The sequence below is a fragment of the Alexandromys fortis genome, unplaced genomic scaffold, assembly GCF_014885135.2.
Source record: "Alexandromys fortis isolate MF-2015 unplaced genomic scaffold, M_Fortis_MF-2015_v1.1 scaffold_9, whole genome shotgun sequence".
In the NCBI taxonomy this organism is placed as follows: Eukaryota; Metazoa; Chordata; class Mammalia; order Rodentia; family Cricetidae; genus Alexandromys; species Alexandromys fortis.
The window spans coordinates 18,430,900-18,456,820 of record NW_026067892.1 but is presented as its reverse complement, the minus strand read 5'-3'; the positions used below and the strand labels follow the sequence as shown (position 1 = coordinate 18,456,820).

At 47.1% G+C, this 25,921-nt stretch overlaps 1 protein-coding gene across 2 annotated transcripts; it reads left to right on the top strand.

Moving 5' to 3' along the window:
- The first annotated feature begins 2,554 nt into the window (after positions 1–2,554).
- Tacr2 (tachykinin receptor 2) lies at positions 2,555–25,921 on the top strand. Of its 2 annotated transcripts, none has more exons than XM_050141927.1 (5): positions 2,555–3,469; positions 10,002–10,196; positions 20,736–20,889; positions 21,662–21,858; positions 23,813–25,921. In XM_050141927.1, the coding sequence occupies exons 1-5, from the start codon at positions 3,078–3,080 to the stop codon at positions 24,027–24,029; spliced, it is 1,155 nt and encodes a 384-aa protein (XP_049997884.1). In that variant the 5' UTR covers positions 2,555–3,077; the 3' UTR covers positions 24,030–25,921. The 2 variants fall into 2 exon arrangements, with proteins under 2 accessions (XP_049997884.1, XP_049997875.1); XM_050141918.1 differs by having other exon boundaries at positions 2,555–3,487.

The following is a 25,921-nucleotide window of genomic DNA, read 5'->3' as shown; positions in this document are numbered from 1 at the left end:
AGGACCTCAGAGGCCAGCTACACAGCAAGCTGTGGAGAAAGCAAAGAAAGGAATATAGAAATAGAGAGAGATAAAAGCCCAGAGGCAAAAGACAGATGGGATAATTTAAGTTAAGAAAAGCTGGCTAGAAACAAGCCAAACTTTAGCTTTAGCCAGGCATTTATAAGAAGGAATAAGACTCCGTGGGTGATTTATTTGGCAGCTGGGTGCCTCAACACCACCCCCCCCCCGCCGGCCTAAAAGGGCCAAAAGAGTAAAAAATGTAAAAACAACCAACAACACCTCTCTTCCCTCTTGAAGACTGGCCTGTGGATTCCAAGTGCCTGTCCTGAAATAGCACAGTTGACCAGCCACACTGTGTCCCGTCTTGCACCTCTCCTTCCCTGAGCCTACAAGCCTTCCGGCACATTGTTGGAAAGCTGCAAGACTTTATGATTTAAGGAGGAAATAAAAACTCAGATTTAATAGCTCCAAAGTATAATCCCTATTACATACACAGTGGAGTGGCCCGGGCGGGGATGTGCTATTCCGGGCTTCTGGAGCTGGTGACACACTCTCGGGCATCCTAGCTCTCCGCTGGGTTTGTGGACCAAAGCTCACCCAAGTGCAGCTGCCTGAGCCCAGGAGATCGGGCTAGCAAGGAGAAAATGGCTTCCGTTCTTACTGCTACAGACTTTGCCCTCCAGGAGGGAGGCCAAAGAAGCATAGGGCAGGAGCAAACCCAGGGTCGATTGGATACCGCCGCTGCCACCACGTGGTCAAAGACAGAGGCCCTCTGGTAAGAGACCAACGTCAAAACATGGTGGCCCATCCAAGAGAAGAAATAAGCTTTCGTGGCCTGGCAAAATGGCCGGCTCCGTATTGGGCTCAGGAGTTTCAGGATCCTCTGGCTGCCATTCTCAACCTCCCTAATTCTGTGACCCTTTAATACAGGCCCTCATGATGTGGTGACCCCCAACCATAAAGTTATTTTTGTTGGTACTTCATTAGTGAAATGTTGCTACCATTGTGAATCCTAATGTAAATATCTGATATTTCTGATGGTCTTAGGCGACCCCGTGGGAGGGTCCTTTGATCCCCAAAGGGGTTGTGACCCACAGTTTGAGAACCACTGCTCTAGCTCATTCCAGGGAAGATGAGAGAGGGGTCCCAGAAGTACCTCTTCTCCAAAGTCAAAAGCTGGGTCCTCCAGCCCCCAAATATACTTTTCACATTGGTCTAGTGGGAACAGCAAACACAATAGATAGTATTGTGGCATTGATAAGCTCATCAGGAAGCTCACAGGAAGAACTGCTTAGAAAGAAACCGTGCAGCCAGGTGTAGTGGAGCGCGCCTTTAATCCCAGCACACAGGAGGCAGAAGCAGGCAGATCTCTGAGTTCAAGGTCTACAGAGAAACCTGATCTCAAAAAAATCAAAAAACCTGCTGGGTGGTACTGACACAACCTTAATCTCAACACTTGGGAGGCAGAGACAGGTGGAGCTCTGTGAGTTTGAGGCCAGCCTGGTCTACAGAATGTGTAGTCCCAGGTTAGGTTCCAAAGGCTGCACTGAGAAACTCTGTCTCGAAAAACCAGGGGGGAAAAAAGCTTCAGGATGTGTGGTTTAGCATTGTTTTTATCTTAGAGTCTGTAGTTGCACTCACTTCCACCCTACAGTGCTCAGAACTGGGTGTAGCTCTGTTCATAGATAGTGTGTCTAGCATGCAGGAAGCCCTGGGCTCAATCCCCAGCACTTCATAAACTAGGCTGAGCGGCACACACCTTTAACTCCAGCATTTGTAGTTGAGGATTGGGTCTCCCTCAACTACATGGCGAGATTGAGGTCAGCCAGGGATACATGAGTCCGTGTCTGAGAGAGAAGTGTGGGGGGTGGAGAAGATTTGAGCACTATTTGTCTAAGCTCAATTGCTAATATTTTAAAAATTCATTGTTATGATATGTGCATTGATGTGAAGGTATTAGATCCCCTGGAACTGGAGTTACAGACAGTTGTGAGCTGCCATGTGGGTGCTAGGTATTGAACCCAGGTCCTCTGGAAGAGCTCTCAGTGCTCTTAACCACTAAGCCATCTCTCCAGTACCCTCAGTCTCTAATTTTACATCTAAGGAATCTGAAGCTTGAGATGAGGAATGACCAGGATTGCCTGGTCCATCAATAAGTCAGGAGCAGGGTCAGAGGCCCAGAACCTAGCCCTTACAACGTGACTGAAACCACATCAAACTCACCCTCATACCCCCTGGGTACATCTGAACATGAAGACTTTCTTTGCAAGTGGAGTAAATGTCTTTCCTGGGGTTCCCAAGCCAGCCTGGACTCATTCTCATTCCCAAATACAAATGCCAGTGTGGAACAGCTCCCACCAGGCAGAATGTAAACACTGAGGCTTGTACCCTCTGTACCACCCCCACCCAGGCTGTGCCTTGCTTCCCGAGGTCTCTCCCAGCTTCCCAGCAGGTCCTAAATCTTTCCAGAGACACAGCCCAGCCATCCAGGCAAGGGGTGGGATGAGGGCGGGAGCAGGCAGCAACTCTGCCAAGGACCTAGCCTGTAAGGAGGAGTTGGGAGTAGCGGCTGGCCGCTGGCAGCCTTGGGAGGCTACCCTGCAAAGCTTGGAGGTCTGCTGGCTGCACACTGGACCTGAAGGACCCACAGACTCGCCATGTTGTGCACACCTCTCAACTGGCATGTATCCTGAGTAGCATTAAGAGAGAGATGAATTCAAGTCCTGGCTGGTCACCAACTTCCTAAATGCCCACGGCTGGACATGTCCTCATTCTGACTCTGGTTTGAAGGAGCAGAAACAACGGGTAATTGGGATGCCTCCTGCTCTGAGGTTGGAGTTTGGGGTCTCCATCTCCACAAGATGGTTGAACAGTCTGGCTGGAACCCTATCTTCTGCTCGCCCTAACTCATTCCTGCTTGAGCCATAGGTGTGGTCCTCTGGCTACACGTGTCTGCTTTCCAATTGTCCACACCCCCCCCCCGAATATCTACACTCCAAAGAGGATTTCTCTCCTGTAGCAATTCCAGTACGAACTGCAGGGTCAGACCCTGTGTTCCAGGCTCAGGATCAGCCATGGGGGCTCATGCCATTGTCACTGACACCAGCATCTTATCTGGCCTCGAGAGCAACACCACAGGCATCACGGCCTTCTCCATGCCTGCCTGGCAGCTGGCGCTGTGGGCCATAGCCTACCTGGCCCTGGTGCTGGTGGCTGTCACGGGCAACGCCACAGTCATCTGGATCATTCTGGCCCATGAGAGAATGCGTACAGTCACCAACTATTTCATCATCAACCTGGCCCTGGCAGACCTCTGCATGGCAGCCTTCAACGCCACCTTCAACTTCGTCTATGCCAGTCACAACATCTGGTACTTCGGTCGCGCCTTCTGCTATTTCCAGAACCTCTTTCCCATCACAGCCATATTCGTCAGCATCTACTCCATGACTGCCATCGCCGCTGACAGGCAAGAGCGGGCACCAGGGTGGGTGTTTTGTTGGAGAGCTCAGAGGATTGCCTCCTAGACCTGGTCTGGGTTCATAGCAAGAAGACAGGGGGATGCGGAGCCAAAGCAGGGAGAGTAGAGATTAGACACAGAATGACTTTACCCTAGGAGCTTGCTCAAGGTGGGAAGGGACGATGTTCCCAGCGACTTTGGAAGTGTGATTCTTCCTATCTTACTGTCTTTATACAAGGAAATTGTGCAGATTGTTTTTGTATTTGGAAAAAAGTTGAATATTGCGTGGGGTTAGAGTGCTGTCTCTGGTTAGATCTATGCTTTTTTTGGGGAGGGGGGAGATGTTGCTAGTGTTTACATGGAAGGGTGCCAGCCTTTGAGAAATGGGCCTAGGATGGGGTGGAAGAAGTAGCACTGAGACCTTCTGGGGCAGGCAGGCTGGGGTAAAAGAGGAGACTCAAATGCCTGGGGGAGCGGGAATCTGACTAACAGTCAGTATGATGAGATGATTCAAAGACCAAGGAAGTCCAGGAGACGGACGGTGACAGAGCCATGAGACCCTCGGACAAAGAGTACCGATCACAATGATTGGGTAGATGTGAGCTTCCCTTTCTTCCCTCATCCCCCACCACTCCCCAACTTCTCCCAGCAACCTTCCCCCACGGCCTCTCCCCGCCGAGCTATCGATGGTTTTCTGTGGGGTTCTCTGGGGATTTCCTTTGAGGCAATGTTTTCAAAACATTTTTTTCTTTGACAATGTTTTCTACTTGTTAAAAATGAGAAGTTTGGGGCTGTGGATGTAGCTCCGTTGGCAGAGTGTTTGCTTGGTGTGTTTGACGCAAAGGCTGTGATCCCCGGCATTGCATAAATCAGATATAAGATGGTGGTGCATGCCACCACCTGTAATTCCCACACTCGGAAGTAGCAGGAGGAAGGCCAGAGGCCCAAGTCATCCTAAGCTACAAAGACAGTTGTCTCACACACACACACACACAAAATTTCTTTGAATACCATTCATTAGGTACAGCTTCTGTCTTTACACCCAACAGAACTGGGGAATCAGGATAAGTGGGCTACTTAAGGTCAGCCAGAGGGCAGAGCCAGGGCCCTCTGGGCAGTGGGTTCAGGAGAAGTCTTTCCAAATTGGGCTGGTGCCTGCTGAACATCCCTTCCTCCTCCCTGGGTCTGTCTGAATGTGCCCTAAGCAGTTCTTTTGTCATGCAGCAAATTTGGGGTGCTTCCTCTGTATTGGGCACAGTTCCAGGTTTGGGGGAACCTCCACTGATGGGGGAAAAACAATGTTAGCACATGAGGTCTTAGAGCCTCCACTTCAGAGGGAGGCTGGACCACAGGAAGCTAGGTGGAAGCCAGGGAGCCTGGAAGGCAAGCAGGAGGTAATGACCAGTGGCAGAGCAGGGGTCTGAGCAAACTGACTCACAATTCCTTTCTCCATGCCTTTTTAATATTTTTTATCACATTGGTTTGTTTGGTGTGTGTGTGTGTGTGTGTGTGTGTGTGTGTGTGTGTGTGTGTGTACACGTGCTAACATGCACATTTCTTACGATACAAGGTCAGAGGACAACTTGTAGGACTCAGTTTTTTCCTTCTACCTTTTGTGGGTTCTGGAGTTTGAACTCGGATCCTCAGGCTTCACAACAAGCCCCTTTACCTACTGAGCCCTCTCATTGGCCCCCTTTCTTCACTCAGCAAATATATACTCAGTGTGTGCCGTGTAAGTATTGTTCTGCGGTTTAGGTGGGGGAAACCCATTTAAATGTTCCTGCTAGGGTAAGAATTTAAGTCCTAAGCACATGAATAAAAAATTGTAATTGTATTTTGAGATCATGAGTGTTGGAAACAAATACTGGCTAGAGGGGGCTCTCTAGATGCCAAGATATGCTGGGAGGAACAGTCTACACTCAGTGGTTCTCAACCTTCCAAACGCTGTGACCCTTTAATGCAGTTCTCCATGTTGTGGACCCTAACCAAAAAATTATCTTTGCTGCTGATTCATAATTGTAAATTTGCTACTGTTATGAATTATAAATATCTTTAGAAACAGAGGTTTGTCAAGGGGGTCAAGACCCACAGGTTGGGAACCACTGGGCTACGGGCTTAAATGAACATGGATGGACCCATTGGGAGGTTGGGATCTGAGCAACGATGAGTAGATCAGGGCAGCCTAGAGAATTCTAGAGACAAACATTCCAAGCGGTAGATAAGGTGGTAAGGATCTCGGGGCTCAGTCTTAACTCCCAGGATGCTCCAGTGTGGACTCCTCTATTTCAACAAACAGGAAACATGCAACTCAGTGCCACAGTCTACAGTTCTGGCCTGTCTCAAAGCTCAGGTTCATCCTAGAGAGGGAGGGCCAGGCATTGCCCACCAAAGCCCTCTCTGATGAATTTAAAACAATGAATTCATAGGACTGTTCTCTTTCCTGTGCGCATGTGTCCCTTCCTCCATACGACAACCCACGTGCACGAATGACCCCATTTTCATGGAGCTGGAAATGGGAGGTCCAGAGAGCTAATGCTCTTTGTTCAAGATCGTGTCAGGAAGTAGTGGAGACAGGATTCGAACCCAGATCAGCCTGATTCTAAACTCCCAGAACCTTACCCTCTGCTAATGGGGCATGAGCCACCCTATAGCTGGCCCTCATATTAAAATGTTTTTCTAGACCAGGGGTGGGGGCACACATCTTTAATCCCAGCACTCAGGAGGCAGAGGCAGCTCTGCCGGTGAAGAACTTGCAGTGTGAGCATGAATACCTGAATTCCCTCCACGCTAGCACAAACTTGTAATCCCAGAGCAGGAGAGGTTAGAGATGGGAGGATTCCCAGTGCTTGACGGACAGTCAGTGTCTCAGGTAGGGTTCCTATTGCTGTGAAGAGACACTATGGCCATGGCAACTCTATAAGGAAACCGCTTAAGGAGGTGACGGCTGACAGTTTCAGAGGTTCAGTCCATTATCATAGTAGGGTGTTGGGGAATATTATTTTCATGTGTGTGACTGTTGTTTACGCTGCGTTTGTTTAACTCTGTGAAGCTGTGTTACTGTGTGTGTCTAAAACACCTGATGGTACTAATAAAGAGATGAACAGCCAATAGCGAGGCAGGAGCAAGGATAGGCAGGGCTGGCAGGCAGAGAGGATAAACAGAAGGAGACCCGAGATCAAGGAGAGGAGGATGCCAGGGATCGGTGGCACAGCAAGCTACAGAGAAGCAAAGAAAGGTATACAGAAATTGAGAAAGATTAAAAACCCAGAGGCAAAAGGTACTTGTGTAATTTAAGGTTAAGAAAAGCTGGCAAGAAATAAGTCAAGATTAGGCTGGGCATTCATAACTAAGAATAAGCCTCCTTGTGTGATTTATTTGGGAACTTGGGCGGTGGACCCCTCAAAAAGCCAAAAGAGTAACACATTCCGCAACAGTGGGAAGCATGGCGGCTGGGAATATGGCAGTGTGCAGGCAGACATGGTCCTGGAGAAGGAGCTGAGGATTCTACATCTTGATCCAAAGGCAACAGGAAGTGAACTGAGATACTGGGTGTGGCTTGAACATATATGAGACCTCAAAGCCACACTTCCTCCAATAAAGCCGCACCTACCCTAACAAAGCCACACCTCCCAATAGTGCTTCCCCCTCTGAGTTTATGGGGACCAATTACATTCAGATTACTACAGTCAGCCTAGCCCAACTAGTGGGTTCCAGACCATCAAGAGACCCTGTCTCAAAAATCAAGGAAGATGGTATCTTGAGGAAAAACCCCCAAAGTTGGTCTCCGGGCTCTATACGGTACACACACCTGTACCAATACCCGCATGGAGGCAAATATTTCAACTTGGCATGGTGGCGCATGGCTCAGCAGTTGGGAGGTAGAGATGAAAGAATCGGAAATTCAAGGCCATTCTCAGCTACACAGATAGTATGAGACCAGGCCTGGGCTACATGAGACCCTGCCTCAAAATTCAAATGAACTGCTGGGTATGGTGGTGTTTGCCTTTGATTCAAGCACTCAAGAGGCAGAAGCAAGCAAATCTCTGTGAGCCGGAGGCCAGTCAGGGCTAAGTAGTAAGGCTATGTTTCAAAAAGAAATAAGTTAATCTTATTGTAATGAAGAGTTTGTGTTCTTCATTGTGACCCCTGGAGTTGCCAATCTAATCCTGCCCTGATCTCTGCTAAAAGGGAACCAAGCCTTAGGTTAGGGTACATATTAGGAAGATGGGTTTCAGCCTTGGAGAATGGTGCCTTTGGATCCTCTAGCCTTTGAGAAACAGGCAGTGAGCCTTCCTCGGTTGGGCCCTAGGCTGATGAAGCCTGAGCCCCCACTAAGTCCAGGGTGCTCCCTGTGTGGGTCCTGAAGAACAGGGAACAGAGCAATTCAGGGGTAGACAGCTGAGACCAATCAGGATTCAAAGTCAGCGTTGCTCTGCCTCCTGGTGTGGGAAATGGAGATGATGCTCACCATTCAGACCACTACGCTTCCCCAGACACAGGGCTCAACAGCAACCCAAGTCCCTGCGGTGCCCTGCAGAGAGACATCAGCAGAGCCTGTTCTGGACAGCTTCATCAAGAAGGTGGTCTATGACCTCAGCGAGTGCAGGCAGGAAGGAGGAGCTTCTGAAGGGGAGGGGAGGCTCTACCAGGGCATTTTTGTTAAGGTTTCCATTGCCGTCATAAAGAACCAAGACCAAAAGCAACTTGGGAAGGAAGGGACTTATTTCATTTTCTACTTCCAGTTCACGAGGAAGTCAGGGCAGGAACCTGGAGGCAGGGACTGTAGCAGAAGCCATAGAGAAATGTTTCTTACTGACTTGCTTCCTGTGTTGTAGCATGAATTCTAATTGGTATTAATAATAAAAACTCAGAGTCAGATATTAGGGACAAAAGCTGAGTGATCGGAGAAGCAGAGAAAGCCGCCACTAGGGAGTTCTCACCTCTACCAATGCTCGGGCCTAAAGGGTGATCCTGTCCTCAGACTGCGCTCTCTGACTGACTGCCTAGGCTGAACTGAGCTCCTGTCTTCTCCTGCCTTATATTTCTCTCTTCGCCCAGCCACATCACTCCTGTTTCAAACCCACAAGCGCTGGGATCATCTTTGTGTGAGTTCTGTTTCTCTTTTAGACAGATTTACCCTTCTGTAGCCCACGGTGGCCTTGAATTCCCAGGGATTCCTCTGCCTCTGCCTCCAGAGTCCTGGGATTAAAGGTGTGAGCCACCACTCCCTGGCCTCTAGTGGCTTAGCTCTGCGCTCTGATCTTCAGGCAAACTTTATTTCTTAAAATGCAAACAAAACATCACTGCACTGTGCCTTGCTCAGCCTGCTCTCTTACACAGCACGGAACTGCCTAATCACGGGTGACACCACCCACCATGAGCTTGACTCCCAGAGCGTCAAAGATAAATTAAGAAAAGGTCCCCCAGGCTTGCTCACAGGGCAACCTGGTGGGGGCACTTTCTCAACTGAGGTTCCTTCTTCTCAAATGACTTTAGCTGTGTCAGGTTGAACAAACAAATAAACAACAACAAAAACTAAGACACAGGGAAAACTGTGAGAGCGGACTGAACCAAGCATTGGCAAGGTGCAGAGTCTAAAGCAGTGGTTCTCAGCCTTCCTAGTGTTTTTAATACAGTTCCTCATTTTATGGTAACCCCCAACCATAAAATTATTTCCATTACTACTTTGTAACTATAATTTTGCCACTTTTATGAATTGTGATGTAAATATCTGATATGCAGAATATCTGATGTGTGACCCCTGTGGGGGTCGTGACCCTCAGGTCGAGAACGGCTGGAAAGATTCATGCCTGCAGGATTCAGCTTGTGCCTGCACAAGTATACAGAACGGGTTCAGGTGGTAGAATGCATGCCTAGCGGCTTGAAGTCCTGGATTCTATCCAGTGCTGCATAAATCAAGCATGGCAATCCATACCTGTAATTCACTACACTCAAGAGGATCAGGAGTTCAAGGTTATCCTCAGCTTCATAGCAAGTTCAAGGCCAACCTGGGCTAAGTGAGACTCTGTCTCAAAGAAAAATAAAATGTTTGCTCATCCTCAGACACAATCGTCTGTGTCCTATGGCACCTATGGTGAGTGGTCACTGATTGGGACCCTGTGTGTGTCAGATACAGCTACTGCTGCAGAAAGTTCCAGAGGGCATCACTGGTTTGGTTTTTGTCTGGGAAATGCTTGTACCATAAAAAGTGGTGGGAAGCTGACTTGGGAACGAGAATACATACACTCAAGTCAGGCTGCGCTTCAGGCTAGTGCTGGACTGTACCCTGTTCTGGGTTGGATCATAGTCTGGCCAAGGGCCTGTCCATGCCCAGAGGGAGGCAGTAGAATGGGTTCCTGGGCTAGATTCTGGGGTACTAGCATGCTATGGCTGGAGACAGTCACCACCTCCCCATCACCACCTCTGCAGATTGGATGGGATTCCAGCATCTGCCTACAGGGCAGCTGTGTGAACAGGGAGACACTGGCCTGAACAGCAAGGTAAGGGGAGGATGTCAGCTGATATTGTGATCTGCTTGTAGGTACATGGCCATTGTCCATCCCTTCCAGCCACGGCTCTCCGCCCCCAGCACCAAGGCGGTTATCGCTGGCATCTGGCTGGTAGCCCTGGCTCTCGCCTCTCCCCAGTGCTTCTACTCCACCATCACCGTGGACCAGGGGGCCACCAAGTGTGTGGTGGCCTGGCCCAATGACAACGGAGACAAGATGCTTCTTCTGTAAGCCCCACGCCAGGGATGAGGGTGGGCATACATGTGCTTGTATGTTGATTCACGTCTGTGTGTAGCGTGTGCCTAGAGATATTCGCACTATTCTGCAGGTATATGTGTGATCATGTGAGTTCAGGTTTATCCTGAAGCTCCTTGACTGCCAGCAAGGGGCTGGAGGTGTGGCTTATCGGTATGGGGGTGTGTCTTAGCGGTATGGAGTGTGACTCAGTGGGAGACAGCTTGTCTCGCATCCAGGGAAACCTTAAATTCAATCCCCAGAACCCCATAAGCTGAGAGTGGTGGTACACACCGGTAATTTCCAGCACTTGGAAGAGAGAGGCAGGAGGATCATAAATTCAAGGTCATCCTCAGCTCACAGCATGCTCAAGACAAGCGTGGTCTCTATGAGGCTGTTTTAAAACAAAACAAAACAAAGCCAACAGAGAGGCTGCACCGCAGCAAACCATTGTGGGTGGAAAATACCCAGTGTCAAGTGTGGGAAATGCCCTCATAACTGTGACCTGGTGGCTAACTAGGGGTGACACTCACTGCCACTGCTCAATTTCTTCACAGAAAAGCAAACGGAAAGGTAAGAATTTAAGGTGTGGTTTCTGCTGAATGCGTGTTTTATTTCCATCACTAGACAGTCAAGATCACTGAATCAAAACATCAAGTTGGGAACCATCTATATGAAAAGCAATGCCAAGTACCAGGCCTGCTAGAAGCATTTTATATATACTGATACTGTTAATTCTCCTAATGTTATGGAGCAAATACGGCTCATATTTTGTGTATTTATTTTAAACAATGCTGACTTTGATGTCACCACACCTGCTTCATGTGGTACAGGGGATGCAAGGGCCTGTGTGTGCTAGGTTAGCATCCTATCAGCTAAGCTACATTCCCCTGCCACCTCTTGTATGTAGCCTAGGCTGGCCTGGAACTCTGACCCTCCAGCCTCCATCTCGCAAGTCACCACGACCACTACATGTATTGTATCCTTCCATCTCGGTGGTAGAGAAACTGTGTTACGTGACGTGCCCCAGACAACCCAGTGAATGGGAAAGCAGGGGAACCAAACGCGGGCCAAACTGCCTCGGAGCCCGATTACTCAGCCTGCCACCTCACTCAGGATGAACATGGACCACGTGCGTCTGCAGATGGAGTGCGTGGCTCTGCATGTCACACACGTGCTGCCACTGGTGTCTGTAGGTGGGCCAGTGTTAGATGTGTTTGTGGAGTCTGTACGGAAGTCAATGCCAGGCAGCTATGGCAGTCTACCTGTGATCTCAGGAGGTGGAGGCTGGTGATGTAGAGCAAGGTCAGCTGGACTAGCCAAGTCAGAGAGCTCTCCAAGGGAGAGACCCTGCTTCAATATATTAGGCAGAGAGGGCTCAAGGAAGACATTCCATGTCAGCCTCTGGCTTCCACACATACACACACATACATGCCTACACACATATATACACATATGTGTACACGCATGAATAGCCCCACACATGTACCTACTCACATGCAGATATGCACACACATGCATACATGCCCTCTCATTGTTTATAAAAGAAGTCACATGGTGGAAGGGGACTCTCAGACCCATTCCTTGTTGCTTCAAGGACCACCGCCCACCCCCACCCGCCTGGGAGTCAGGGTTCAGGAGATCCTGACACCCTCAGAAATGGAGCCAGTGACACGCCTCTGGCATAGTGCCTTCCCCAGAGGAAATAGTGAGCTTTAGTACAACCCAGGAATCCTCCCTGGGGACTCAGAAGGCGCAGCGCTGGCTGGGTCTGGCTCAAAGGTCTTTGCCCGATGCCACCGTGTACCCAGGCAGTGTTGAGGAGCAGGACGCAGAGGACCAGCGGCTATCAGGGTGGCAGTCTCCGCTGCTCATCTCTGAATAAGGCTTTTGCTACAGCGTGGCTCCTGAATTATCACGTCTGCTCTACTTAATCTATGTATCTATTCATGTGCACACATGTTCATTCCTGCACTCACCACATAGCTATACACACACAGATGATTCTGGGAGAAAACATACGTTGTGAACGGGGCGGGAGGGTTGACCTTTGTGCTTGATGGTATTTGTGTGAAACAGGGTCTCATATAGCGCAGCCTGGCCTCTGATTCACTGTGAACAGAGGAATAACCTTAAACTCCCCATCTTCCTGCTTCCATACCTGTGCTGATGGGATTTCGGGCATGTGCCAGCACACCTAGTTTAGAGTATTTTTTTATATATATTGTAAGGTTTCTTTTTTTAGAACATGGGGCACGGGGTGGGGGGCAGAGTTTGAGCACTCTACGGCCACTCTCTCATCTACACGTGGCTTCCAGGGATCCACTTCAGGTCATCATCGGGCTTGGCAGCAAGCCCGGATTCCCACAGAGCCGTCTCCCCGGCGCCGGTGTTTTATTTTATACGTTAAACAAACATATGTAACGGCGTAAGCGAATGCAGACAGATTGTCAAAATATAGACAGCTTTAATGGAGGAATAGACTTACAGAACCACTGTTCCCGCGGAGACCAGGAAAGCAGAAGAGAGCGCTGGGAGCACGCTCACCAATTTTATAGGAGAACTTTAGCCTGAGGCGAACACGCCCCCTAAGGGGTGGGACTTTTCCCTACATCTCCCCCTTTTGTCTAAATAAGACAGAACTAAACCAAATACAACGATATACAATAATAACAAATAAATATAACAAACAATATTGAGAATCAAAAGTTTTGCTAAACATTCTATCTCAAGGAGTCTAAATAATGTAGAGAGTAACTACAATTATATAATCTTCAACTCCATCAAAGATCCGAGAAGGCAATAAATATTACTTAACAAACGATCCAAATGTGTAACAATTGACAAAGACAACTGACTACCTGAGCAATCACCCAAAGTCTCGTTTGCAATGTTGAGTCAACCAACTTTGGCTAAGGCCTAACATAACTGACATACCATTATTAAAGGCAAGGAACTTTTCAAAACTATCTTACCCTGTCTTGGCAGGATATGACAGTCCTGTTGTATCCATTGATGCACGCTCTGTATCTTTGTCAGTGGTTGAGGTATGGGCTTTTCTTAACCCAAAGGCCAGTTCTGCCAAGAAGACAAGCTCCCAGTGGAGTGTCTTTGGTGCTCAACGTTCTCTCGGGAATAGAGCGGTGTTGCCAGGAGCAATTGTGTCTCACTATCACGAAACTCTGAGTTATATTAAAGGCCATATTCTACAGCTCTCCAAAGAGGTTGAAGATTATCTATCTATACTGAGTATAATCTCTATATATCTAAAGAACCTGATTAGTCTAATTACAAATGACAAACTTAGATGACTATTAATCTATATAATTCTCAATATCTATCTAACTTAAAGACTAAAACAATAAACAACTGTGCAATATATGAAGACAATGATCTTCATCTGTAAACAATGTCATTACATATCAAATGTAAACAATGTTATTACATAAATAGTATCAGAGGTAGAAATGTACATTGTGATATGGTAGATGTATCAATACAATATAAGCATATTCTTATACAAAAATAGAGGTAGGAACACTCACATTCAATATTCAATATGTCAATATACAGAAAACAGTACCAATACAATTTTCTAAAAACAGTAACTCACAAATACCAATCATCCCATCAAACCAGTTAATCCCCCCCCCTTTTTTTTTTTTCGAACATACCCCTAATTCCATAAAACATCTCCCCATCCCCTCAACCCCAAACCAACCACTAAAAGATGTCCCTAACCCTGAGGGCAAACTCTGTTGGGAGAGGGGACGTCGTCCTCTAAGATTGCTTCAAGCTGACATGGGGGCGATGTTCTCCTTAGGGGCTCCTGTGAAAGCAAATGATGGTAAAATTCCCAAATTAACCTTTGACCTAAGAAAATTATAACTAGTCCCTGAGCACTTTGAGAAGGTCCGGCCAGAGTGTTGTCAAAAATGTGCACCATTCGAAATTGTCTTGTGCAGTTGGTACCAAAAAACAGGTCTCATATTAGCGCGTAAAAAAGAGAAAAAGAAAAAAAATATTCATGACGTCATAAAAACCAGGTTGAGTTGATGTTGTGGGGCCCCATCTTCATCCTGGAAACTTCAAAAATTACTGTAGGGAAATTTGTTGCTTGTTATGGGAAATTTAAACATTAACAACAAGGACATATTCTGACATATAAAGAAAGACACAGATATGAGGAAAAGCAAAGAAAGTTTATCAAGTATATAATTATCCTCATTCTGTCCCATTTCATGGCTCCTGATCTGAGACAGAAACTCTGAGATATCTCTTATCAACAGGCTTGGAATTGAAGAGGGACTGAGCCATAGTCCAACTCCAAAACCAGCTCTACATATTTATAAAGAAGCGTTCAAAGAGAAAAAAGAAAATATATATATAATCAATACTTACTCATGTTACTGTTGAGTCTTAGTGGGTCGTAACTATTTTCCATCCATCAGTTATTAAATATTCAGGGTCCCTTAAATTCTTTGAAGATCAGTATTTTCCTGTGGAGATAAAAAAAAAAAAAAACCCTGCCCCCAACCTACCTGAATTCCTTACCATCAGTATGCTCGCCATCCTTGTGAATGAATTGTTATTTATCTTTTCCAAATGGCTTTTCTTCTTCATACCGAACCTTTATTAATTTTGACGGTATCCACAATTGTTCCTCACCTGTGGAGATAAGAGCAAAACCCCTTCCCCAACGCAGCACATCTCCTGGCTTCCATTGTGAGGTCAGCACATCCTTGAAATAAACTGGTTGATTTAGTTCAGTAGACTTTTCCATTATCCAATGTCTTTCTGCAGCCGTTGTCCCCTTCTCATTAGCGTTAAGAAAATTCAAGGTTAACAAAGCATTATGTAACCTATTTCTGGGGGTGTTTTCCACCCCTTTCTGTTTATTCAACATATCCTTTATAGTTCGATTTGATCTTTCTATGACTGCTTGACCTGTAGGATTGTATGGTATACCTGTAACATGCTTGATATTGTAATAGTCAAAAAACCGTTTCATTTTCCTAGAGGCATAAGCAGGACCATTATCTGTCTTTATTTGTGTAGGTATACCCATGATAGCCATGACTTCTAATAAATGAGTGATTACTGAATCAGCTTTTTCTGAACTTAAAGCAGTTGCCCACTGAAAGCCTGAATAAGTGTCAATGGTGTGGTGAACATACTTCAATTTGCCAAATTCTGCAAAGTGAAACACATCCATCTGCCAGATTTCATTCCTTTGGGTGCCCTTTGGATTAGCCCCTGCAGGCAGTGGCGTTTGGTTATAGAAAGAGCAAGTAGGGCATTTCTTTACAATCTCCTTAGCTTGTTGCCATGTGATAGAAAACTCTTTCTTCAAACCTTTGCTATTAACATGATGTTTTTTATGAAATTCAGAGGCTTGTAGCACACTACCAATCAATAATTGATCAATTTCTGCATTACCTTGTGCTAGAGGACCTGGCAGACCCGTATGGGATCGGATGTGTGTTATGTACATAGGGCAAAGCCTGTTCCTGATCAAATCTTGAACCTGGATAAACAATGAGGTTAGTTCTGTATCATCAGGTATAAATTCAGCAGTTTCAATATGTAAAATAACTCTTTCTGCGTATTGTGAATCAGTAACTATATTAATAGGTTCTCTAAAATCCCTTAGCACCATAAGAATGGCATATAATTCTGCCTTCTGGACAGAATCATAAGGACTTTGTTCCACCTTACCCAAGTCTTCCGATTTGTAACCTGCCTTCCCTGTTTTATTGGCATCAGTATAGAATGTACGGGCTCCAGTTATTGGAGCATCACGGACGATTCGAGGAAGGATCCAAGAAGTTCTCTTTATGAAGTTAAGCCTCTTGCTTTTTGGATAGTTGTTATTAATGTCTCCCAAAAAATTAGCACAAGCTCTTTGCCATGTTTCATTATCTTCCCATAATTTCTTTAGTTCATCAGCAGTGAAAGGCACTATAATTTCTGCTGGGTCTATGCCTGCTAGTTGACGAAGTCTCAGCTTGCCTTTTATAATTAACTCAGAGACTTTTTCCACATAAGTTTTCAGTTTTTTACTTGGTTTATGTGGTAAAAAGATCCATTCCAAGATAATATCATCTCTCTGCATTAAAATTCCTGTAGGAGAAATTTTGGATGGTAATATGACGAGAATACAATCGAGCTCTGGATTCACCCTGTCCACATGTGCCTGTTGTAATTTTTCCTCAATTATTGTCAGTTCCTTTTCTGCTTCAGCTGTTAATTCTCTGGGACTGTTTAAGTCTTTATCACCTTCCAAGGTTTTGTTCAAATGAATTATTAGATCAGGTGTTATCCCAACAGCTGGTCGTAGACTGGAAATGTCTCCTAACAGTCTTTGAAAGTCATTAAGAGTCTGTAGGCGATCTCTCCTAATTTGTGCCTTTTGTGTCTTAATTTTTTGCAAACCTATTTTATAACCTAAATAATTAACAGAATCTCCCTTCTGTATCTTCTCAGGAGCAATTTGCAATCCCCATTTAGGTAAAAGTATCTTTATTTCTTCAAACAGTCTGTTCAAGGTATCCATGTTTGAATCGGATAACAAGATGTCGTCCATGTAGTGGTATATTATAGATTTGGGAAATTTCTTGCGTATTATTTGCAATGGTTGGTTCACAAAATATTGGCACAAGGAGGGGCTATTTAACATACCCTGGGGGAGGACGGCCCAGTGGTACCTCTTGGAAGGTTGAGAATTGTTGTAAGTAGGCACCGTGAAGGCAAATTTTTCTCTATCTTCTTTTTGTAAAGGTATGGTGAAAAAACAATCCTTTAAATCAATAACTATAAGAGGCCATCCTTTTGGTAATAAAGAGGGCAAAGGGATTCCAGATTGCAGAGGACCCATAGGTTGAATAACCTTGTTGATAGCTCTGAGATCTGTCACCATTCTCCATTTACCTGATTTTTTCTTAACCACAAATACAGGAGAATTCCAAGGGCTGGTAGATTCTTCTATATGTCCAGCATCTAATTGCTCTTGTACCAGCTGTTCTAAAGCCTGTAACTTTTCCTCAGCTAGAGGCCATTGCTTTGTCCATATTGGTTTCTCAGTCAACCATTTTAGAGGCAAGGCTGTTGGTATCTCTGAAGGGGCTTCAATTACTTGTTCTTGTATGGCCCGAATGGCCGGTTTTCTCCGTTTGTAATATCTTTTAATATTATTCTCAGAAATATAGGCTCTAGAAGTAGCAGGAATGTTAATTTGGGTATTCCATTGTTGTAATAGGTCACGACCCCATAAATTCATTGCAATATTGGCTACATATGGCCTTAATTTTCCTATTTGTCCCTCAGGCCCTATACATTCAACCCATCTTGTGCTCTGTCTTACTCGAGATAGGGTTCCAATTCCCAGGAGCTGAACATTTACATTCTGAAGAGGCCAATACGGATGCCAAGATTCTGGGGTAATGATACTTACATCAGCACCTGTGTCCAGCAGGCCAGTAATAAAAATGCCATTTACACACACTCTCAGCTTAGGTCTTTGATCATTTATAGAAGTTTGCCAAAACACACGTAACTCATCTTTCTGCTCATTATCGTTTGTAACAGTAGGCATGAGGTTTCCTAATTGTCCTGACGAGGCACGTTCTCTGCAGAAACTGGAAATGACTGAACCATGTTTGCCATGGGGGCCTGTGAGGCCCCCCCTCTCACGTTTCCCGTCTGTATCAGGTTGCCTTGTCTATCTCTTGTAGACCTGCATTCATTCGTCCAATGTCTACCTTTTCCACATCTTCTACATAAACCTGAAGGCTGAGTCCTCCTATTTCTGTTATTTCTAGAAGATGCATTATTATTATTTCTGAAGATCCGTTGTTTACAATTCCTTTTCATATGACCCATTTTGCCACAATTAAAACATTTGGTATTCTGGTGTCTCCTTTTACCATTGGAAATTGCTTCTTCTACCCATGCTTCAGTGCCATAATCAAATGTATCAACATCCAGTGTATGCAAGACCCATTCTTCCAAGGGTGCTGATCTGAACCTTAAAGGCCCCAAAATCTTTTTGCATTCCACATTTGCATTTTCATAAGCCAAAGACTCAATCATTATACGTCTTGCGTCAGGGTCAGGTATCCCTATTTGCACAGCCTTAGTAAGTCTTTGTAAAAAATCACTAAAAGGTTCTCTCAGACCTTGTTTAATTGTGACAAATGATTCCATTCTCTGTCCTGGGTCTTGTACCCTGTCCCAAGCCCTTAAGGCTGCTGTAGTGCATATGGAGAGTGTGTTTTCGTCCAAATTAGCTTGTTCCTGAGGGTCAGAAAAGCGTCCTTCACCTAGAATTTTATCTAGGGAGATGTCACTTCCCTTCGCCTTTTCTTGCTGTTCTAAAAGTCTAGCCTCTTGCCTGAACAAGCATTTCCATTTTAAGTGCGGCCCACTCTCAAGGACTGCAGAGCTCAGCTGGAGCCAGTCCAATGGCGTAGCTCTGCTTGTGGATGCCCAAGACTTTAGCATCTCTTTAACAAAAGAGGAATGCATCCCGAAAGTCATGACAGCCTGTTTAATTTCTTTGAGATCATTCATACGGACATGCTCCCATGTATCTTCCTTAATGACCCTAGGGTTTCTGGAACCAATCACCTTCTCTGTTGTTATTACTGGAAAGGCAGGTAGAGCTGTAGGTAGAGATTTGTGGAAATTGTCCCGGAGGGATTTACCCACAGATGTAGTTAAAATTTGCCTTTCTACCGTTTGTTCTTCTTCATCAGAATTTAGAAATTCCTCAATCTTTTCAATTCTATTCACCATTGCCTTCTGCAATGTCTGTATCTCCTGTCCAGAATTATGTTCCAAAGCCTTCATTGAGGATTCTAAAGTATGAAGTTTGTCCATTAGAGATAAGTTCTCATCTTTGGACATAATTTTTATGGCATAAACCGTGCCTTCTTGTATTGACAATCTTTCTGCCAATCTGTCATAAGCTTTAGACAAAATCCGATAGTCACATTCAGCAGTTTTGATTCTCTCAGTTACTATTTCAGTTCCTACAGAAAGGGACTGAAGCTTACAACCCAAATCAGCTGTTCCCTCTTCCATAGTAATGAGTTTCTCCTTAATATCAGCCACTAATGTTTCAGTTCCTACAGAAAGGGACTGGAGCTTACGATCCAAATCAGCTGTTCCCTCTTCCATAGTAATGAATTTCTCCTTAATATCAGCCTGTAATGTTTCAGTTCCTACAGAAAGGGACTGGAGCTTACGATCCAAATCAGCTGTTCCCTCTTCCATAGTAATGAATTTCTCCTTAATATCAGTCTGTACCTTTTTTAAATTTTCCTCAGTTGATCGAGTCATGTTAAACAAAGATCTGTTCTCCTCCTGGAGAACTTCAAACTGATTCTTGAGAAGATTGTTGTCATTCTCAATTGTTTTTAAGCGTGCAACCTCTGCTCGTAAAGACTTTATCATATTTCTATTATCAAACCATATAGTGCCAAGGAAAACTACGAATCCCAGAAAGATCCATAGAGGTGGGGTGATAGACACCTCTTGTAAAATCTCCCACATGGTACAATTAAAAAAACTGTTAAATTCTTGAATGGTAACGTGTTCAGACATTTTAATTATAAAAGAAAATTTTTTCTCTTACCTGCAACGACTGGTTCCTGCCGGTGGTGGTCTCTGTGGTTTTGGAGCCTGTCTTGGAACTAGCTCTTGTAGACCAGGTTGGCCTCGAACTCACAGAGATCCGCTTGTCTCTGCCTCCCGAGTGCTGGGATTAAAGGCGTGTGCCACCACAGCCTGGCCGGCCTTGAACTCACAGAGATCCGCTTGCCTCTGCCTCCGGAGTGCTGGGATTAAAGGCGTCTGCCACCACCGCCTGGCCGGCCTTGAACTCACAGAGATCTGCCTGCCTCTCTGGATATTATGGGCCTGAAGGCAGAGTGTATCTCGGACTCAGCCCTGGGGCCCGAGTCATAAACTAAGAAAATGACACCCGGGAGCGTGCTGTGTTAGCTAGCAGGCTACGCGCTTGAGTCGGGGGCAAAATAGCCCGACGTTGGACGCCAAAATGTAACGGCGTAAGCGAATGCAGACAGATTGTCAAAATATAGACAGCTTTAATGGAGGAATAGACTTACAGAACCACTGTTCCCGCGGAGACCAGGAAAGCAGAAGAGAGCGCTGGGAGCACGCTCACCAATTTTATAGGAGAACTTTAGCCTGAGGCGAACACGCCCCCTAAGGGGTGGGACTTTTCCCTACAAACATAAAATTTCATTAGCTTCTCCTTTTTTCCCCACCCTTTTAGCCTTTTCAGTAACACAGAACTGGGGCTGATGCCGGTGACATTTTGTGAGAAAAGCCCCTCTTTGGCACATATACTAGCCAATGTTGCTTAATTTTTCTTTAAATCAGACAAAACCGAGGGTGGGGCTTCAAGGGTGGGGGTCCGTGGGGTTCACGGACCTTAAGCGTGGGCGAGCCTGGGTGGATCTGGCCGCCTGCTGCCCACCCAGGTCCATGGCTCTCTCTCCGTTCAGGTATCATCTGGTGGTGTTTGTCCTCATCTACTTCCTACCCCTCGTGGTGATGTTCGTGGCTTACAGTGTCATTGGCCTCACGCTGTGGAAACGTGCGGTCCCCAGACACCAGGCTCACGGCGCCAACCTGCGCCACCTGCAGGCCAAGAAGAAGGTGAGAAGGGGGATCAGAGAGGGCGGGACCTCCTGGAGTCACCTGGGCCCCAAGCCTGCCCGCTAGGGGGCAGCGGGGAGCACACAATCCAGGTCACTCAGCGCTACAGACCTCTGCCGTCTGGACACAAAGCTGGACCGACTTCTTTGTGTTCTAAAAGTTTCACCATAGCAAGCAGGGGGATACTTAGGGTACTTAGGACACTTAGTGTCCCTTCCACTGAGAAGTTGGTCTCCAGTTGCGATCTCCAACTTGCCTTCTGGTCCTCAGGATTGCTGGACAATGAGGAGTGTGCCTGCAAATGCCAGGCGAGTGAGGTGCCGGGAAGGGCTCAGGAACCTGGCCTCTAGGGAGAGGATGGGTCAGGTTGGAACATCACTGCCTACATAGAAGGGCTAAAGTAGACAGGATCCCAGGGAAGGGCAGCTGGGGTCCCAGAGCTTTGACCTCCTAAGAGAGGCACAGGATGAAGAGGTGACCCGGGGGAAAGAATCCTGGGAGAGTGGACCACAGAACGGGGCTGCTAGACTTGAGGATTTCAATGGAAGGACAGCAGTGAGCGCCGACAAACTAGCCTGTGGGAAAGCCATGAGGTGGTGGGCTCTGGAGCATGCGGCAAATTCACGTTCCAGCGGATGGAGGGCAGAGAGGTAGACGGTCTCTGACTACAGAAGGTTGTCAAGGCCAGGATGAGGGGTACCCTGTGCTGCTCCCAGGAGGGGTGACTTGGGACTAAGGGGCCAAGGACTGACCCGAGCCTCTCCCTGACCAGTTTGTGAAGGCCATGGTACTGGTGGTGCTGACATTTGCCATCTGCTGGCTGCCCTACCACCTCTACTTCATCCTGGGCAGCTTCCAAGAGGACATCTACTACCACAAGTTCATCCAGCATGTCTACCTGGCCCTCTTCTGGCTAGCCATGAGCTCCACCATGTACAATCCCATCATTTACTGCTGCCTCAACCACAGGTGAGTGCCACCCTGGCTCTGCCCCTTTTATTCCCACATAGGAATGCCGCCCCCTTCAGGTCAGCCCACAGCACAATGCTCCCGGTGGCCTGGATCTAGCCTGAGTCCCATCTCCTTCTCAAAGCCTTGTCCTTTGCTGGGCTATGGTGCCTGTGTTCTTTTCTGTCCTTTTGTCTCTTCTGGGGTCTGCAGCAGGGACAAGAGAGGGGACAGAAGTCAGGATCAGAGAGATGGAGGGAAGGAGGGAGCAGGGAGAGAGCAGAAGGACAGAATGAGAGGAAGGAAGAGCCGGGACAAAGAGGTAGCACTGCCTCGGAGCTAGTGTTTTTTCTTTGTTGTTGTGTGTGTGTGTGTGTGCCTGCGTGCAAATGAGTGTGTGTAGGGTGTGGTAGGGGGGTCAGAGGACAATTTGCAGTAGCTACCTCTCTTTCTACCATGTGGGTTTCTGCGATAGAACTCGGCTTGCTAGGCTTGGCAGCAGGTGCCTCTCCCCACTGTACCATCTCGCCAGCTCAAAGAGCTGGCATTTCTAAGAGCTTCATCCTAAGGATGCACCTGGTCTAGGTGGGCACCTTGTCTAAAGAGAATGGGGGCTGGGCTGGGGAATCACAGTGCATATTTCTTGCCACCCATCCCCCAGGATGTGACCAGGGAAGGAAGGGCTGGGATCTTATCTTACCCCTGCCCCTGGTGCTCCTAAGGTCCTAGAGTCTGGAATACACTGGCACCTGGTCTGGGTCTCTTGGAAACGGAAGAGGTGGTAAGCCAGACAGAATCCAAGCCCCAGGAGCCCTGTGCACAGAGTGAGCCTTCTATCCTGGGAGGGGGCAGGCAAGAGGGCATGAGAGGTAGACACTGCGTCAGCTCAGTCTGCTGGATGGGCGTGAGCAGCACCGACCCCGGGGCCTCTTTGTTCATAACTTTTATCAGCTGTCTATTCACCTCCTTCTGGCTACATTGGGCATTGCATGCACATGTCACTCAGACATACATGCAGGTAAAACACCCACATGCATGAAGAAAAAAAAATCAGCCCAAAGCAGGAGATGTGGTATAGTTGATGAGGTGCTCGCCTGGCCGGCATGAGGCTCTGGGTTTGATCTCCAGCACTCCATAAACTGAGCCTAGTGGGGTGCACCTGCAACCTGAGCACTTTGGAGATAGAGTCAGAAGGATCAAAAGTTCAAAGTCATTCTCAACTACATAGGCGTCAGTGTCACCATGGGAAAGGGTGTCTTTTGGTTTGGTTTGGTTTTTTCCCAACTTTTTTTTTTCTCCAACATCCAAGGCCTCATTCTACTTATTTTGAGACAGGCCAAGCTACCTGGGCTAGCCTCAGAGCTTCCTTGAGCTCCCCTCCTCCTTTCTTATTCTCTGGAGTAGCCGGGATTACAGGCCCACACCCAGGCTTGAGGGAGAGCTGTTTATTTCTCTGAGCAAATGTATCAGTTTTTCTTAAAGGCTGCCTCTGGAGGCGGGTGGGTGGTGTCTCTATTCCACACACATAGCCAGAGCTCAATTATTTTTTTTTCCTTTCTTCTCTTTATTTCTAAAACTCCTCTTTGATTCTCTGTTAGAAGTCAGTTAGATCACATGGTTTCTTTGTAATATACTTTGGTTTCTCTCTCTTCTCCCTTCTCCTTTCCTTCCTCCCTCTCTCTGCCTCCATCCCTTCCTTCCTTTCAAAGCAGGGTACCACTTCCTACCTTGGAGCTTGCTGCCATCCTCCCTGCTCCTGCCTTGGATGTGCATGTCCCCCGTGTTTCTGGCTTTTCCAAGAGACTAAATTCATTCAAGTGTGTGTCTCTCAACAGCCCTGACTTGTTGGTGGTCTCTTCAGAGTGAGGCACCTCTGCCAGGGAGCTAGACTGCTGGGGGGCGTGGAGCAGCCATGTGGCAGACGGCTCCTGCGCCCCTGCCTCCCTTGCTTAAAGTGACTCTCCACACCCCTCAGGTTTCGCTCTGGATTCAGACTGGCTTTCCGGTGCTGCCCCTGGGTGACACCGACGGAGGAAGACCGACTGGAGCTGACTCGCACGCCATCGCTCTCGAGGAGAGTCAACAGGTGTCACACGAAAGAGACCTTGTTCATGGCTGCTGACGTGACCCACTCCGAGGCTACCAATGGGCAGATTGGGAGTCCCCAAGATGGGGAAACTGCTGGACTCTGAAGTCTTGAGCCTGTCTGCAGGGCCAGGCTTAGCCCCTTTGAGAAGCCCCAATGTCATAGCTTGTCCAACACCCCATTCTTCAACACACTAATAGAAAAACAAGATGGTGTCTGGAGCTCCAAGGGCAATGCTAATACAAAGAGCTCACACACCCACCTTAAGCATTCCAGGGATGGAGGAAGGAGCCAGGAAGACTGGGAGCTAACACTTGACCAATCCAGGAGCTGCAAAGCAAAGTGTCTCCCTGGAATATAAAGAAGGATGGGAAAAAACTGGATCCTATTAAAGATAGCTGCGGTTGCCATGAGAAGAGGCGGTTGAAGGGATGACAAGATGGCTCAGTGAGATACTAAAGGCACTCGCTGCTAAGCCTGGTACCTGAGTTCAATTCTTTGAGCCCATGTGGAAGGAAAGAAGCAACTCCTACAAGTTGTCCTCTGACCTCCCCAAGTGTATATAGTGTATATGTGAACACATGCATACGTGTGCGCCCGCGCGCGCGCACACACACACACACACACACAATGTTAAAAAAGAAAAAAGGGGGCATCCTTGCTGGGCAGTGGTGGCACACGCCTTTCATCCCAGCACTCAGGAGGCAGAGGCAGGCAGATCTCTATGAGTTTGAGGCCAGACTGGTCTACAGAGTGAGTTTTCTAGGTCAACCAGGGCGACACAGAGAAACCCTATCTTGAAAAAAGAAAAAAAGGGGGAGGGGGATTCAGTGTTAGGGTCACAGGAAAAGGTGGGGACTGTGGCAGCCTGAAGAGGACAATGCCCCACAAAGAAACTCAGCTGCTTCACTCTGGACCGCTGTTACCAGATGTTTGAAATAAAGGCTGAAATCCAAATTAATTTATGGAAGCTCCAGGCTTCTGAACGTGGTCCATGAAAATGCTTAGAAATGCTAGGTATGCCAAACAAAGCAGGGCACAGCTGAAGGGACCTGAGCAGACCCCATACGGCAGTCATGGCTCTGGCAGGCCTGGCCCTTCCACTATCTGCCCCCCTCCTTGTTAAAAACCATTAGATTCCGTTCCTAAAGCTAGCCATCAAGGTCTGTTCCTTTATTTGGCCACTTCCTCCTCCTGAGGCTGACTACCAAGGTCCAGCTATCAAAGTATTGAAGTCCAGCAATCACAAGCCCCCTTTTGGTTATCTTAATATGCCCTCCAAAATTAAATATTTCATCCTAACATGGGGCTTCCCCTTTTACCTTTATAAATTACCATTTACCTGTGGGCCATGTCTGTCTCCTCTCTCTATCCAGAGGCAGTCCTCTGCCCCTCTGAAGTACCCCTGCCCCATCTCCCTTGTCCTCTTCCCCTTCTCCCTCATCCTCTATCTCCTCCTGTCTTTGTCTCTTATTCCCTGCCCTTTGGCCTCTTGGGCTAATAAATTTTCTTTGGGCTGAGATTTTGGGTCTGGGGTGTTTTGTGCTGACTCCAATATTTTCAACAACCTTGATACAGACCCCTTGCCAAAGACAGGACACACAGAAGGAAGTTCTTCCTTTGGCTGTGAGTGGGTCCGGGGCTTCTCTGCCTTAGATTTAGCAACTCAAACACAAGCCCAGAGTAGATGATGGTTACATAGTCCAAAGGAACCTCAGCTGAGATGCTTGGGTAAGTCACTCTGTCCCTCTGCCTGATGGCAGGATTGCCACGAGGCTCTCTGGAAGTGATGCCTACAAACCAGCAGGCCATACTCAGATTAGCACTCAATAAATAGTAACCACGATTCCTCACACCGTGCCAGCTGTTAAGACACAAAAGCCACCTACAAGTCAGGAACACAGTTCCCACCCTCACTTCGGCAGCAAGGAGCTGGCAGGCAGAGGACACTGACTGTCGCAAGTCTGGGAAGGCATCAGACCTGGTTCAGGCCTCTCC

Coding starts and splice junctions, on each gene's coding strand:
- Tacr2 (XM_050141918.1), top strand. CDS start 3,078: ATGGGGGCTCATGCCATTGTCACTGACACCAGCATCTTATCTGGCCTC. Junction 20,890..21,661: donor ACCTGCAGGCCAAGAAGAAG/GTGAGAAGGGGG, acceptor CTCCCTGACCAG/TTTGTGAAGGCCATGGTACT. Junction 21,859..23,812: donor TACTGCTGCCTCAACCACAG/GTGAGTGCCACC, acceptor CACACCCCTCAG/GTTTCGCTCTGGATTCAGAC.